Genomic DNA, 15,969 nt, shown 5'->3' with positions numbered 1-15,969 from the left:
ATCTTGTGTTTGGATTGGTCTGACCTAAACCGAGGTGTGGCACATCTAAGCTAAGTGTTATCCTTCCTAGCTGAGATCATTGAAACCTTCTTGCCTGAAGCCTATGTCTTGATCCGAGATCCTTGCCTTGTCAAAACGCCTTTGTCACCTCACTTGTTGTACACACTTTGTCATACTCTTGTCTTGTCATTTTGGCACCTTTTTGAGGAGATCCAACCAAACGTTGCCACGTGTCCCAGCAGAGAGTTAAGTCGCCTAGCAGTAGAGAAAACATATCATATGCTATATCTTTTCCCTAGAAGAGAGAGAAGCTCTAGGAAAGAGGAAGGAGCTCTTGGAGTGAGAACTATATTTCCAAGCTTGATCCTTAGAGTTTGAACCGTTCGATCCGTGTTTTGAGGTTAGATTCTTGATCTACTCTTGTTGTTCTTTACGTTGATATGATCACATTGCATGATCTAACATGATTCATGAGCGATGCATTGGTTTAAAGTTTGGTTTTAGAAAGAGAAAATGATATTCTTGTGTTCTTCAAGAAAAGCCTTGTTTTGATCCGAAAGTTTATAACAAGTTCCATGTTTTTGTGTTTGTTTTCATGAAATCTTCAACTGTGGGTGCCCAGGTCTATGTTTTTGAACTCATAACATGAAATCTCAGATTTCGAATAAGAAGTAATGATTTTAGCATTCATGTTCTTCATGTTTATGTTCTTCATGTTCTTCAAGGGGGAAAACCCAGATTTCCAGACTTCATTTGCCTAAGTGTGGTCACTGAGACCCACTTTTCCCTAGAACTCACACCTAGGCCAGGCATCGTATCTCACCTTGGCCTACCTTGCATGATCACTTGCACCTTAGCCTATCTTGCATGCACACCTAGGCCGACCATGGTACACCCTTGCCGGCACCTTGCAACATCTCGATAGGCAGCCACACACCTAGGCCTAGGAGAACACACCTCGGCCAAGAGGTGTAGTACCTCGACCAAGATTTCCTAAGTTCACCCAGCTAGGCCATTTTGGCGTAGATCATCTCTGTGCATCCATTCCGAGACCTGGTTGGTATCCAGCATGTTTTCCCTAGAAAAAAAAAATAGTGTTTTGACACCCACCACATGTTTTGCTTTGTCATGACTTGGTTTTGGAAAGAAATGCCGGGATCATTTTCATTCATGTAAAGCTTGTTGGAGTGCATTTCATACCCATCTTTGAGCATCTCTTCTTGTCTTCTTGAAGTGCATTCAATGGGATTTATTATGTTCTTGTAGGTCTTGGATTCTTGCCTTAAGCCCTACACTCGAAGAGCTAAGTGAGTGGTATTTTCAATAAAGCTATGTTGTATTGTTTTGATAAAAGCTTTGCATTATTCCATTTTGGAAAAGTATTTGTTCAAGTATGAATGATTATCCTCTAATTTTTTTATCAAGTATTATGTTTGTTTTGATGACATTCTTGGAAGGTCCTTTCGTGCTAGGGGATGTTAAGCCTATGTAGCACATTTGTTTGAGATATCTCTTTGCCATCGACGGTCACATACTGATGGTACCACCGATGGTCTTGTACGAGTGGGTTACGTTTTGCCACCGACGATTTTCCAGGTGGGTTGCCTTACTGATTCTGGGTCGGCCACCGACAGTTGTGCTCCGATTTCTGGACGGTTATTCCTTTGTTTTGTCAGGAATGTCATCCTTTGTATTATGTAGATGTTAGTAAACATCCCAAGAAGCTTTGAAAGAATTTGATTGATGAACTTGATTCATCTCATGTTTTGTTACAAGCTATGATATGTATTGTTTTGATAAAGATCTCGAATATCATTCAGTCAAACCTTTATTACTTATATCATTCACTGAGTGTCCAAGCTTACCCTCTCCTTTATATATATGTAGATGATGAGCAAGAAGGCGGTGTCGCCTAAGATGTTATTTGCAAGATATTTTGGATTCATGTTTTGTTAGCATCTTGAAGATTATGCTTCTTAGCTTGTAGTTCTTGTCTTTTGTATATTTCGGCTTGAGAAGCCTTTTGATCAAGATGTAATATTTAGTTTTAATTAATTTGTATGCAAGATGTAAAACCATGTTAAGATGTATGACATTTCATTTGATCTATGCATAGCTCTTATGTACTACTTAGATTTAAATTTGCTTCCGCACATGTAAGCCCCATATGTGTCACGACCCCATTCCGCCCCTAGTAGAATGGTGCCGTGATGGCCAGTAATTCGAGATTACCAAAGGCCAACTTGCAAGGGTTCACACACAATCAGAGTATAGATATGGGGCTTACATGTGCGGAAGCAATAAATTTAAAACTAAATAGTCCACAAGAGCTGTGCATAGATCAAATGAAATGACATACATCTTAATATAGCTTACAACTTGGATACAATAAAATAAAGTACAAAATACATCTTGATCAAAAGGCCTCTCAAGCCGACATATACAAAGAGATAACTACAAGCCAAGAAGCATAATCTTTAAGATGCTACAAAACATGAATCCAAAAACATCTTGCAACAATCATCTAGATGTCACCGCCTTCCTGATCGTCACCTACATATATATATATATATATATATAGGGTGAGCTTGGATACTCAGTGAATGATACAAGTAATAAAGGTTTTGCATGAATGATATTCAAGAGCTCTTTTCTAAATAATACATAGCATACTATATAAAATCAAGGGATGAACCAAGTCCATCAATCAAGTCTTTCAAATCTTCAAGAGATGCTTACTAGCATCAATATAATACAAGGGATGACATTAAACAAAGGTGCTACAAAAGCTTAGCGTCCTCTAGCACGTACGAACTTGTGCTACAAAGGTTTAGAGAACCCTAGCACGTACGGACTTGTGCTACAAAGGTTGAGAGTCCCCTAGCACGTACGGACTAGTGCTACAAAGGTTTAGAGTGCCCTAGCACGTACGGACTTGCCAAGAATGTCATCCAAAACATGACTAATACTTGATACACAAAATAGGGGTATTCATTCATGCTTAACAAATACTTTTTCCAAAACCAAGCAAAGCAAAGCTTTATCAAAACTTTATAACATAACTTTATTAAAAATACCACTCACATAGTTCTTTGGGTGTAGGAATTACAAGCAAGGATCCAAGGCCTACAAGCACATAAGGAATCCCATTGAATGCACTTCAAGAAGACAAGAAGAGATGCTCAAAGATGAGTATGAAATGCATCCTTAAAACAAGCTCTACATGATAGGAAAGGATCTCGGCATTTCTTTTAAAATCAAGTCAAAACAAAGTAAAACATGCTGGGAGTTAGAACACTGCCTTTTCATCTAGGAAAAACATGCTGGGTACTAACCAGGTCTAGGCCGAGGTCCCACACCTCTTGGCCGAGGTGTGTTCCTGACGACCACATTCAAGGAAATGAAGTCTGGGAAAACCTGGGTTTCCCTCTTGAAGAACATGAAGAACATGAATGCTAGAATCATAACTTCTTTATTCAAACTCTGAGTTTTCATGTGATGAGTTTGAAAACATGGACCTGGGTACCCATACTTGAAGATTTTATGGAAACAAACACAAAAACATGGAACTTGATACAAACTTTCGGATCAAAACATGGTTTTTCTTCAAGAACACATGAACATTACTTTCTCTTTCTAAAACAAACTTTAAATCAATGCATGGCTCATGAATCATGCTAGATCATGAAATGCAATCTGATCAACATAAGAATAACAATAGTAAATCAAGATTCTAACCTCAAAACACGGATTAAACGTCTCAAACTCTAAAGATCAAGCTTGGAATCTAGCTCTCTCACTCCAAATGGTATCAAATCAAATGAATACAATTTTTCAAAACAAAAATGACTAATTGGTTCATAAGAAAACTCTTAGAATTAAATGGGTCAACATTCCCCCGTATGAGATTTGTGAGTAAATTTTTCTTTATTTTTAAAATCTCAAAAGAAATAGTTTAATTTATCAATATAAAAAAAGTAATTAATTAGATCCCAAACCATGATAAAATCCAAACACTTCCACCTCACAAAATGCCTCTTCACTAACACAAAAATTCCTCCATTGATGATGTTCACCATAATGTTTTTGTACTAATGAACTCAACTATTCTCTTTCAAAACTCAGCACTGTATCACAAGTCCATTAGGGTTTAACACGGCCTTTTCATGGGGTCCACTCTAGCTAACTTTTAAGATTTGAAGCCAATTATTCATGTCAAAATTAATCTAGAGGACATCATGGCCAATGCTGGTTAATTCTAGTGACGCTATGCGAAAATCTTTCGATCAAATTTTAAGCTTGTTTGTGGCATGTGATGACCGGTGCGTGTTTTGCCTTACTCTCTTGAAACATCGTTTGAATTATCGATGTCAAGATGCCGGGTAAGTCTGTGTTGAAAATTTCTTCTTGAAACTTCTTCTGTTATGGTTGTCTCGGTTCTGGGTTTCCACTCGTTTCGGAGGGAGCAGATCGGCTCTAGGGTGTCAGGAGCGAAGCCGGCGGTTTTTCCGGGCTGGAGGCCAGTGCTGCCCATGCAGGGGCCTTGGGCTGTACGTACGGGCGGGGCCGCACATGCGGGGGATCAGGCCGTAGATGCGGGAAACTGAGTAGGGGAGTTGGGTGCACACTACTAAAAAGGCACGTGCGGGAAGGGGGTGCGGGGGAGGACCGCACGTGCGGGGGTAAGTGCCGCACATGCGGGAGGGCCACTCCGCACGTGCGGGGAGGTGCGCCGCATGTGCGGCGTTCTGCATTTTTGCTCTATTTTTCGTGCCTTTCTGCTATATTTTGCATTTTTGGTTCCATTTCTCTTATTTTCAGATATATCACTCTCTCTATATTGTTTCTCTCTTTTTCTCTCATCTCTCTATACCTAAACCCTCAAAAAGAATTTTATATCTTCTTTGATCTCAAGAAATCCATTGAGATTTTGGTGCTAGTCCCTTATACGAAAATGATGAGCGTATCGGGGGCTTCGTCTTGACCGGTGGAGATTGTTTTCCGGTGAAGTTGAGTTTGGAGCTTTTCTCCTCTTCTCTCTTGAGGTAGGGAATTCCTTGATTTTCTTCAATACTTCCCCTATAGATAGACATGTGGTATTTTCTGTTGCATAAAAATCATGTGGTATGGATTATTTTCAAAAAAAAATCATGATAGAGGGTATAGGATGCGGGTGTAGAGATTGAAATTTCATGAGATGGGTTGAGTTGGGTTAAATGTGGAGTGGTATTCAATATGTTCATGACTAGAGAGATAAAGCCCTAAATTTTGAAGTAATGTCCAATAGAATAAAAAGGGAGTTAAAATTGTGGAATAATTATGTTATGAGTTTAAGAAATGCGGTGAATGAGTTGATGATTGATTTATGCCAAAATTGGGTTTTTATAAATTGAAACATTAACTTGTGTTGGAATGGTCATTTTTTAAAACATGATAAGTTGTTGAGTTGTAGAGATTAATTGAGCCTCATAGATTCTTAATACTGACTTAGTGTTGCGTGTTCAATGGTTAGTTGTAGGGCTATCGTAATGAGCATATTAAAGAGAATGAAATTAATCACGAGATTAGGAGATCCTTCAGTACACAGCCGCTAAATAGAAATTGTGTAAATTATAACTTGCCAACCATGATAAAAATCCTTTAATTAGAAAGAAAGGAATCGTATTGGTCATGTCATTGTGAAATGAAACAAAATTTGATTGAGGCATAAGGTGAAGAATATTAGTACGAAAGAAATAAAATAATTGATTTTGAATTGGAAGAATTGGAACACTAATACTGTGCGAATGTTGGAAATTTACTTGGATTGAATCGTGAATATGTTTTGTGCTTGGTCATCGGTGGAGGATGACATTGTGAATGCTGAAATGATTATGTGTCTGTAGTACACCTATGTTATCTTTGAAAGTGGTTAAAGATGATGGTTGGGAGATGTGTAATGCGCTGAGAATCAAAGGTACCATTACCTTCTAGCTAGCGCCTGGAGAATTGGTTGCACTGAGAATCAGAGGTACCATTACCTTCCAGCTAGTGCTTGGAGAATTGGCAGAGGTACCATTCCCTTCCAGCTGGTGTCTGGTAAATTGGCATGTTGTTGTGTGAAGTATATTATTGGCTTACCGTGCTGCGGTCCGATAGAGCAGGGGTTATTTATCGTTGTTGTTTCAATCTGGTTATGTGTATCATTTGCTTTGATTATTGTGATTTTGTAAGGTAAATTGTCTCATATGTTGAGTAGAGGTGTTTATGTAAACTTGGATGTACTAGAGAGTGGTTAAGGGAGTTTCCACCATAAATTATTTAATTGAAGTTATTTCTTAAATTTTGAGTCTAAGTTGTGAAATGTGACAAACCCGTCGAGACGGATTATGTTTATATTTGGGTTACAAATAAAGCGAAGAAAACGGATTTAATGAACGTGTTTTCGAACATAAAATGAATGTTATGTGGTGTTTTGTCGCAAATGGAAAACCTGGTTATCGAGTAATAATTGTTTGAAATGGGAAATGGGTAAGGGAAGCAAAACTTGGTTTTGTGGTACAAACTGAATGTTTTCAAGAAAAGTATTATGTAAGTATACGTTAGTTATAAAACGTCATATTATTTATATGGTATGAGATTAGCATTCATGATCATAGCTATCTGTAAGTTGTTATTGTTGAGGATCATGTTGAGATCCCTACTGGACTATATATTCATCCCACGTTGTTAATCTTTTTTAGGTGAACATAGAGAAATGCTTCAAGGTCATGGATCTTTCTTCCTTGTTGGCCACGGGGCTTTTTACGTGTAGGCGGAATGCCATTGGTGTAAAAAGGGTTAAACCATGCTTGTGCTTTAAGGATGTAAGCCTGCGGGCAATCTATTTAATTATGTTCATGTTGCATCCATTTTATATTCAAATGAGAGAATCCTTACTTATGTATTTCTTGAAAATATATTGAGCTTTTGCAATGTTATCTCTGAAATTGGATTTTAAATAATGGCTTTGGTAATTGATTTCAAGTAATAAAAAGTGGGGCGTGACAACTTGGTATCAGAGCGAGCCGGGTTTGAGTAGTTTGGGCTCATGGGAAGTGGTTTTTACCACAAGGGGGTTTGCTATGCTTGGTGACGTTGCATATAGTGAGGATAAATGTTAGGATTTATGTGTTGCATTTATGTGAGCATGGGATTAAGTTTCTTGGATAGTACTTGTGGCCGGTGGACTCACTTTGAGGTCCTGTTGGAAACACGCCTGATCAACGTGGTTTCTAATAGGAATTCTTGGGAGTTTCAGAACAAGTGGTTATCCTTGTGGACTTGATTCAATTATGTGTTTAGATGTTTAAACTATCTATATGTTTTGAAAATTGTATGTTTTGGGAGTTAAGTGTGTCTTGATACTTAGTAGTGATGAATATGTGCATTAGGGAGGCTGTTGTGTTGAATACTAAGTTTGATTTTGTTTTGGGATTTTATAGGATGTCTACACGAGGAAATAGAGTATGGATGAGTGGTAGGAGTATCGGTAGGGACACGGCGGTTCCCTTACCACCTGCCGTTGCAGCATTGGCTATCGGCGAGGAAGTTGCACGTGAGGTTGTGAGAGTAGTGCAAGACGCTCTAGCTCGTAATGAGGGGGACAACGGGCACACCCTCAAGCTTATTAAGGAGTTTCTTCGCTCCAACCCACTGGAGTTTTTGGGGGAGGCAAAACCGCTAGAGGCAGAGCGTTGGTTGGAATAGATTACCAAGACTCTTGATATGCTCAGAGTCGAGGATGAGGGGTTGAGGGTTTCTTTGGCGACCTTCCAATTGACAGGAGATGCGAATTATTGGTGGAAGTATGTGAAGGGTACTGTAGGTGCCACGTGGGTTGTGTTTACCAAGGCCTTCTTGGCCAAGTATTTCCCTTCTTCTGCTCGAGAAAGGTTGAGGGAACAGTTTGTTGAGTTACGCCAGGGTGTTATTTCTTTGGCTCAATTTGAGATGAGATTCACTAGTTTGTCAAGGTTTGCTCCAGAGTTAGTGGCAACAGAAGAGCACCGCTGTTATGAGTTTGAGAGGCAGTTGCGTGATGATATCCAAGAGAAGGTGGTTGGATCTATGTGGAAAAATTATTTTGCTTTAGTTGAGGCGGCGGCCCATGTGGAGGCCATGGTTAGCAGTGTTGGTCGGGTAAGAGAGGAGGCCATTTCAGTAACTCCAACAGTTCATAAGCACTCTAGGCTCAGTAATAGGTGGAGGCGAGCTCATACTCACTCTCAGTCTCAGTCCTTGTCTTTGTCGAGGGTTTCGGACTTGTCTTTTGCGGGACCCAGTGAGGTTTGGGCTCCGAGTCAGGTTCAGAATTGGGAGACTACCGTTTGTTTTGATTGTGGTCAACAGGGCCATGTTAGACGTTTTTGCTCTTTGCGTGCGAGTTCTTTGGAAGTTTCAGAACCTAGTCAGACCTTGTCCCATCAGCCCAATCAGGGACGTTATCAGTATCAGACCCGAAGGGGCCAAGCTTCGAGAACTTTGCAAAGGTCGGCTTGTCAGTCAGCACAATAGTATTACCCTTGAGAGGGACTTCTGTTTTAGAAGATCTTGGTTATTTACTGCGAAACTTTTGTTATTGATCGGTGTGCTGTGGGATGTTAAGGCACCATGGTTATGTGTTACATATGTATGTGTGTTGTTGCTTGATTACCCTCACGTGTTGGGCATGCAATGAGTCTGGAATACTCTTTTCTGCATGTGTAATGAAAAGTTGTTAAGGATATTGATGATCCTAGTGTTGTTGTATAACGGATATTAAATTTTGTTGTTGGTCGTGTGATGGCCTTTAAATTCTAAATTAGTTTGGAACTTGTAGTGGAAATTTTTGTGACTAGTGTAGTGTTGGGATGAGGACCAAATTTTAAAGCTTTTATTGTGTTAAGCTTGAGGAAATGTGAGACTTTAGAGTTTTGTGAAGATTGGTGGAAGTGGTGCTGGAATGTCTAAGGAAAGTGTGAGATACGTGTCTTGGCTTAGTGAGGGTGGCATTGGTGTGTGTCACTTTGTGTCTCGGGTTGTTGATTCGTGAGTTCATTGTGGTCCTCTTGGCCGCGAATAGGGTCGGTACTGCGCCAAGGTTGGTTGCGAGTTAATAATTACGTATGTGGAATGAGTAAATAGTGTTGATAGATTTTGGTGGAGTTTTTGGAATGGAAGGAATTTCATGAGTAGATGCTTCATGTATTGTTGGATTGTCGGATGATTTGTGTTCCCCAGTGATGAGAGTACCATTAGTGAGAAGTGTCTTGTGTGACCGGGATCGTGTGATCCCCATTGACCTTTTCGATCTTGTGTTGAATGTAAGAGTGTGTTTTCCATCTAGGCGTATGAATGGAGTGGAAGTGGAAAGTTCTTGGGTAAATGGCTAAGTTGATCGGTATCAAGGTGGGTGACACATAGTCACATTAGAATGGTCTAGATGGGGGTTATAAAGTTGAGTCTTTGGGAATTTAGCACGGGTTTAGCTAGAAGGCGGTGTTGTACCGGGGTTGTGTTTGGGGTGTTTAGCCTTGCGTATGTGTGTAGCTATCAATGTACGCTTTCTGTGTAAGTTTTTGAAACTCGTAAATCGGAGTAAAGTGCTAGCTGTTGGGTTAATGTGTGCGTTGGTAATCGAAGTTTAGAAAGTTATGCATGTTGCATGGTTTCTTTCAGCACTGTGTTTTTCTAATTGTTGTTGTTATGGAAATGTAGTTGTCACATTGTGAAGACACTGTAAGGGTGATAGATGTGATTGGGTGATGGTCAGGATTCACCGGTTAATGGTTGATAAAATGAATTGATAAGTGATTGTTCGTTTTTGAAAACCTTCATGACTTTTCCTATATCCACTAAAACCCTTGCGGTGAGATTTTAAAGTATATTTTGGGAAAATGTTTACAAAATAAAACAGTTTTGCTCAAAGTTTATGACATGAAATTTTTGTTGGAAACGATATGAATTTAAGAAAATTTTGAGAAAAATGTATAAATGAGGAAAAGAGTTTTCATTTAAGATGACACAAACAATTTTGTTGTAACTGGTATATGTATCCACTTATTTACCTTGTGTGGATGATAAATTGTATGATAATAGTAATGAACATGACCGAACAAAATTGCGTGGTCATAGTATCTGGTGTTGTTGGTACAATGCTTATATTTGTTAATTACCGTTGTGGAAATGTTATGTTTTGTTGGTTGTGACATCACCGTGTGGGTGATGGACATTGTTGGGTGACGATAGAGGCTCGCTGGTTGTTATGTGAGAATGGAAATAGAAACGAATGAATTTTGGGATTTTGCTTGAAAGACAGAAAAGGTATTTTGGCTTGGGATCGGTGTGCGTTTTGGCACCTTTGAGGAAATGTTTTACATGCAAAAGAAATGATTTTTTTTTCCCCAGACTTGAGAAAAATGATGAAATTTTCTTTTGGGATTGAGTTGTTAATTGTTGTACCCATATGGTTGTAATGGTGTAACCATTTTAATTTTATTGCAAAATCTTGAACTTTGTATGTGTGATTATGTGAATCGATTGAAATTGTGAGGGCTTGTCAGGCCAGGGTCGTGTCTTGAATCGGGTTCTTGTTGTAATTTTTTTTTTGGGTAAGTTCTTGTTCTTCTTGTAATTCCCTCCTTTTAAATGAGCTTTATTCTTTTTCTCGCTGGAGTGTTAAGCGCTTGGGCTTGTTTGAGCATGTGGTGGTAGATGCTTGGGTAGGCGTGTGGTCGCTATGGTTGTCATTGTTCTTGTCTCGTAGGCCTAGTGAGTGGTGCGAGTCGAGAAGAACCCGTGACCTATTCATTTGTGTCTTGATTGATTCGGCTGTCCTTGGTGTTCCTAGCATCGGGAAGTATTCCAAATTGGTTATGGCCGGGAGTTGGTGTGGTTTTCCCTAAAGTTGATTGGGGAGGTCTTCCAGAGTACCGTGTCTCCTTCTTGAAGTGTTAATTTTTGTTTTGGCATTGTTGAATTTCGGGGATGAAATTTCCTAAGGTGGGGCGGTTGTGATGACCGGTGCGTGTTTTGCCTTACTCTCTTGAAACTTCGTTTGAATTATCGATGTCAAGATGCCAGGCAAGTTTGTGTTGAAAATTTCTTCTTAAAACTTCTTCAATTGTGGTTGTCTCGGTTCTGGGTTTCCACTCGTTTCGGAGGGAGTGGATCGGCTCCGAGGTGTGGGGAGCGAAGACAGCAGTTTTTCTGGGCTGGAGGCCAGTGCCGCACATGTGGGGGCCTTGGGCCGCACGTGCGGGGGATCAGGCCGCACGTGCGGAAAACTGAGTAGGGGAGTTGGGTGGACACTGCTAAAAAGGCACATACGGGAAGGAGGTGCGGGGAAGGACCGCACATGCGGGAGGATAGCTCCACACGTGCAGGGAGGTGCACCGTACGTGCGGCGTTCCACATTTTTACTCCGTTTTTCGTGCCTTTCAGCTATATTTTGCATTTTTGGTCCCATTTCTCTTATTTTCAGATATATCACTCTCTCTCTATATTGTTTCTCTCAATTTCTCTCATCTCTATAGCCAAACCCTCAAAAAGAATTTTATATCTTCTTTGATCTCAAGAAATCCATTAGGATTTCGGTGCTAGTCCCTCATACCAAAAGGATGAGCATATCGGGGGCTTCGTCTTGACCGGTGGAGATTATTTTCCGGCGAAGTTGATTTTGGAGCTTTTCTCCTCTTCTCTCTTGAGGTAGGGATTTCCTTGATTTTCTTCAATACTTTCCCTATAGATAGACATGTGGTATTTTCTATTTCATAAAAATCATGTGCTATGGATTATTTTAAAAAAAAAATCATGATAGAGGGTATAGGATGTGGGTGTAGAGATTGAAATTTCATGAGATGGGTTGAGTTGGGTTAAATGTGGAGTGTTATTCAATATGTTCATGATTAGAGAGATAAAGCCCTAAATTTTGAAGTAATGTCCAATAGACTAAAAGGGAGTGAAAATTGTGCAATAATTATGTTATGAGTTTAAGAAATGTGGTGAATGAGTTGATGATTGATTTATGCCAAAACTGGGTTTTTATAAATTGAAACATTAACTTTTGTTGGAATGGTCATTTTTTTAAACATGATAAATTGTTGAGTTGTAGAGATTAATTGAGCCTCGTAGATTCTTAATACTGACTTAGTGTTGCGTGTTCAATGGTTGGTTGTTGTAAGGCCCTCAAAAATAAACCCATCATAGCATACATTCGCGATAAATAAAAGAGTTTTCATATTACAATCATCAGAGTATTCTTACAAAAGGTATTACGTGTTGACAATAAAAGTAAACGCCCTATAGGCTTACAACTTTCCAAGTCAACACTTGGTTACAAAAAGAGAGTACTAACTCTACACAAATAAGCCCTTGGCTTGATATACATGTAATACAACAAAAACAACAAAAAAAAGTCTACAGCCTCAAGCCTCCCAAGCTACGTCCTTGGAGGTGGCATAACACCTGTACCTGAAAATGATGTCCCATATAGGGTGAGCCAACACCCAGTAGAGATATGCTAAACATAATATGAGCAATAACTAAAATATTAGCACTTGATAAATGTTTAACTCATATAAACCAACATACAGTACAATCCAGTTCCATAATCCTTAACTTAACAAAACTCAACTTGTAAACATGGCTCTGAACCTGGCCAAATAACTAAAGTGATACTACATCTCATGCCAACGATACTACAAACTGCCATTTTACAGAAATTGCGTCCGCGGGATTCGGCACCCATGTATTTTTATTCTCTTCTGGCCAATTTACGGATATTTCATCCGCGGGACTCGGCACCCATGTATAGATATATTCGGATTGCCATTTTACGAAAATTACGTCCGCAGGATTCAGCAACCATGTATAATTATATTCAAATAGCCATTTTACGGAAATTTCGTCCGCGAGATTCGGCACCCATGTATTCAAATACACAACTTGATTAGTTTCAATTCACCTAATCATCATGCAATGTCTACAACAATCAAGACTATGCTCCACCGATAGCCCAAAGCAGTTATTTCTAAACAGATAATAAATGCCTCAACAGATATATAATTGACATTTTCAAAAGTGAGCCATTTATAAATCCAACTCCACCATTCTATCTCATAATGAGCCAATTTCATTATCCCCAACTCAATTTCATAACAAATGTCATTAATTACACTAATGACCCAAATATACCCAAATATGGCATTTTTCCCTTTAAGCTCAATATTAACCGAAAGGTCCAAATATTATCAACAACACCAATATTCTCATCTATAGGCTCAAATATACTTGTATAGGCTCAAAATACAAAACCCCTCTTTTATACATTTTGAAACCCTAACACCCAAAATCACCGAACTCAACATTATATCAAAAAGACTAATAGTTTATGTCAAAGGCCATAGGAATGAGTAGTTATCCCTACCTCGAGATGAAAAGCTCAAATGGAGGAGATGACCAAAATCCAAAGTGCTCCAAATCCAAGATTTTTCTGATTAAAAGGAAGTCCTCAATACCCTCTATCTTTCTTACAAAGAGCCTAGGTTAGAAACTCATTAGAAGTAGATCAATCCCTAGAGAGAAGTTGTTTAGAGGGAGAGAAAGCTCAAATCTAGGGTTTTTCAAAAAGATACAGATGAAAAAGTAAAGTGTAATCCCGCTGCTGTCTACTGATATACGTATGACCCGCTCAAGCGGAGAATAGGACGCTTGAGCGTCAAACACAAAAACTGGACATGCTCGAGCGCAAAGATTCCCGCTCGAGCGCCAAGACACAACTGCAAAACACACCCGCTCGAGCGCAAAGGGAAAGCCACTTGGGCGTAGATTTCCCTCTTCCAGCACTTTTACAGACAATAAACTACCCGCTCGAGCGCCAAAATACCTGCTTGAGCGCTACTCGTTCGAGCGTAAGGAAATCCGCTCGAGCGTGAAAAATGCACCTGCAGAAGTTTTGTAGAGGCACAAAATGCTGAGAGTGTGTAAACTCCGCTCGAGCATAAAGGGACCCGCTCGAGCGGACCACGAAAAATCTGGACAGCTAGGAATGGGACTTAAGCTTAACCAACCTATTCAAAACACGCCCAATACACCCTAAAACTCAAGTATATGGAATTAAAGGATGACAAAAAAGATATATACAACCACCAACTCCACGAAACCTAAGTCCGGATACAATAATCAAAGAAGGAAGAACCAGGATCGCTATAACCTCCCCCCCTTAAGGAATTTCGTCCCCGAAATTAAGTACAAGTTTTTGAAAAACATGATTTCTCAATTACCAACATTATTACAATGTAAAATTCAACAACTTGACCCATTACCAGTCATTCCATCTCTATTCAAGAGGCAAACTTCCAACATAATCTCCAACATGCATTATCAACATGCATCACAAAACAAATTCAATGCCAAAATTATATTTGCATTTCTAAAACAGAGTTAACATATGCAATGTTAAAATGGACTTCCATTAGAAGGCAAGTTCCACAATATTTCCATGAACCAAAACATTCACAATGTATTACAACTTAAGACATATTTAATGCTCTTAAAGTTCATCAATATTACAAAATCCCAATACATGGTTAAACATTTACAAACAAGACCGGATATTTCTCACGGACATCCACCTCACGTTCCCAAGTGGAAACATTCCTCCACTCCGTGATGTTTCCACAAAACCTTCACCAAGGGAATGGTCTTGCCTCTCAAGACTTGATCCCACCTATCCAAGACCCGTACCGGCCTCTCCTCATACGAGGCATCCTCATCAACCTCTAAGTCGGTCCAATCCAATACATGCGATGGATCCGGCTCGTGCTTCCGAAGCATACTAACATGAAATACGTCATGCACTTCGGACAACTGCGGCGGCAAAGCTAAACGGTAAGCAACCTCCCCAATCCTCTCAAGGATCTCAAAGGGACTGATAAATCGAGGGGACAACTTCCCACTATTCCCAAACCTCATCAAACCCCGCCTAGGTGATATTTTCAGGAAAACATGATCACTCGTCTCGAATGCCAAAGGCCTCCTCCTACGGTCGGCTTAACTCTTTTGGCGACTCTGGGCAGTAATAAGCCTCTTACGGATAGCTCAACTTTCTCCATCGTTTCCCTCATCAACTCCAGGCCCAACAAAGGTGCATCACCCACCTCGCCCCAACAAACTAGAGACCTACACGGTCGGCCATATAAGGCCTCAAACGGTGCCATACCGATACTTGACTGAAAACTGTTGTTGTAGGCAAACTCCACCAAGGGCAAGTGCCTCTCCCACGTCCCACTAAAGTCAAGGACACAACCTCAAAGCATATCCTCAAGGATCTGAATAGTACACTTGGACTCTCCGTCAGTCTGAGGATCGTAAGCTGTGCTAAAGGTCAGTTTAGTGCCCAAGGCATTCTGGAAACTCTGCCACAACCTAGCAATAAAACGAGGATCTCTATCAGAGAAGATCGACACTGGGACCCCGTGCAACCTCACTATGTCCCGAATATACAAGTCGGCAAGATGATCTACTGAATCTCTCACGGGCATAGGAATAAAGTGCGCTGACTTAGTCAACCGGTCTACAACCACCCAAATAGCATCACTACCCCGCTGAGTCCTCAGAAGACCTACAACGAAGTCCATAGTGACATGCTCCCACTTCCACTCGGCAATAGGCAAGGGTTGCAACAAACCTGTTGGCCTCTGATGCTCGGCCTTCACTTGCTGACAAGTAAGGCACTTAGACACAAAAGCTGCCACATCCTTTTTCATACCCCGGCACCAAAACTGACGACCCAAATCACGATACATCTTAGTGCCTCCCGGATGTACCGCAAGGCGCGAATGGTGAAACTCTCAGAGTACGTCCTCTCGGAAAGACTCCGGCACAAACAGACGGTCTCGGTATCTCACACTCAGGTTGGGATACACTGTCAAACCCTTCTCAGCCTTCCCACTGGAGATCTTCTCTCGA

The 15,969-nt window shown here is 40.2% G+C and overlaps 1 protein-coding gene across 1 annotated transcript; it reads left to right on the top strand.

The window, feature by feature from the left end:
- Positions 1 to 7,746: 7,746 nt before the first annotated feature.
- Positions 7,747 to 8,535, top strand: LOC114302865 (uncharacterized). Its single transcript, XM_028247943.2, has one exon. It carries the CDS (start codon positions 7,747 to 7,749, stop codon positions 8,533 to 8,535), a length of 789 nt encoding a protein of 262 aa, XP_028103744.2.
- Positions 8,536 to 15,969: the final 7,434 nt, after the last annotated feature.

The sequence above is a fragment of the Camellia sinensis genome, chromosome 3, assembly GCF_055761805.1.
Source record: "Camellia sinensis isolate YWXY chromosome 3, ASM5576180v1, whole genome shotgun sequence".
Lineage (NCBI taxonomy): Eukaryota > Viridiplantae > Streptophyta > Magnoliopsida > Ericales > Theaceae > Camellia > Camellia sinensis.
This window is presented reverse-complemented; position numbering and strand designations above follow the sequence as displayed.

Excerpts from the sequence above, each read along its gene's own strand:
- LOC114302865 (XM_028247943.2), top strand. The coding sequence starts at position 7,747 with ATGCTCAGAGTCGAGGATGAGGGGTTGAGGGTTTCTTTGGCGACCTTC.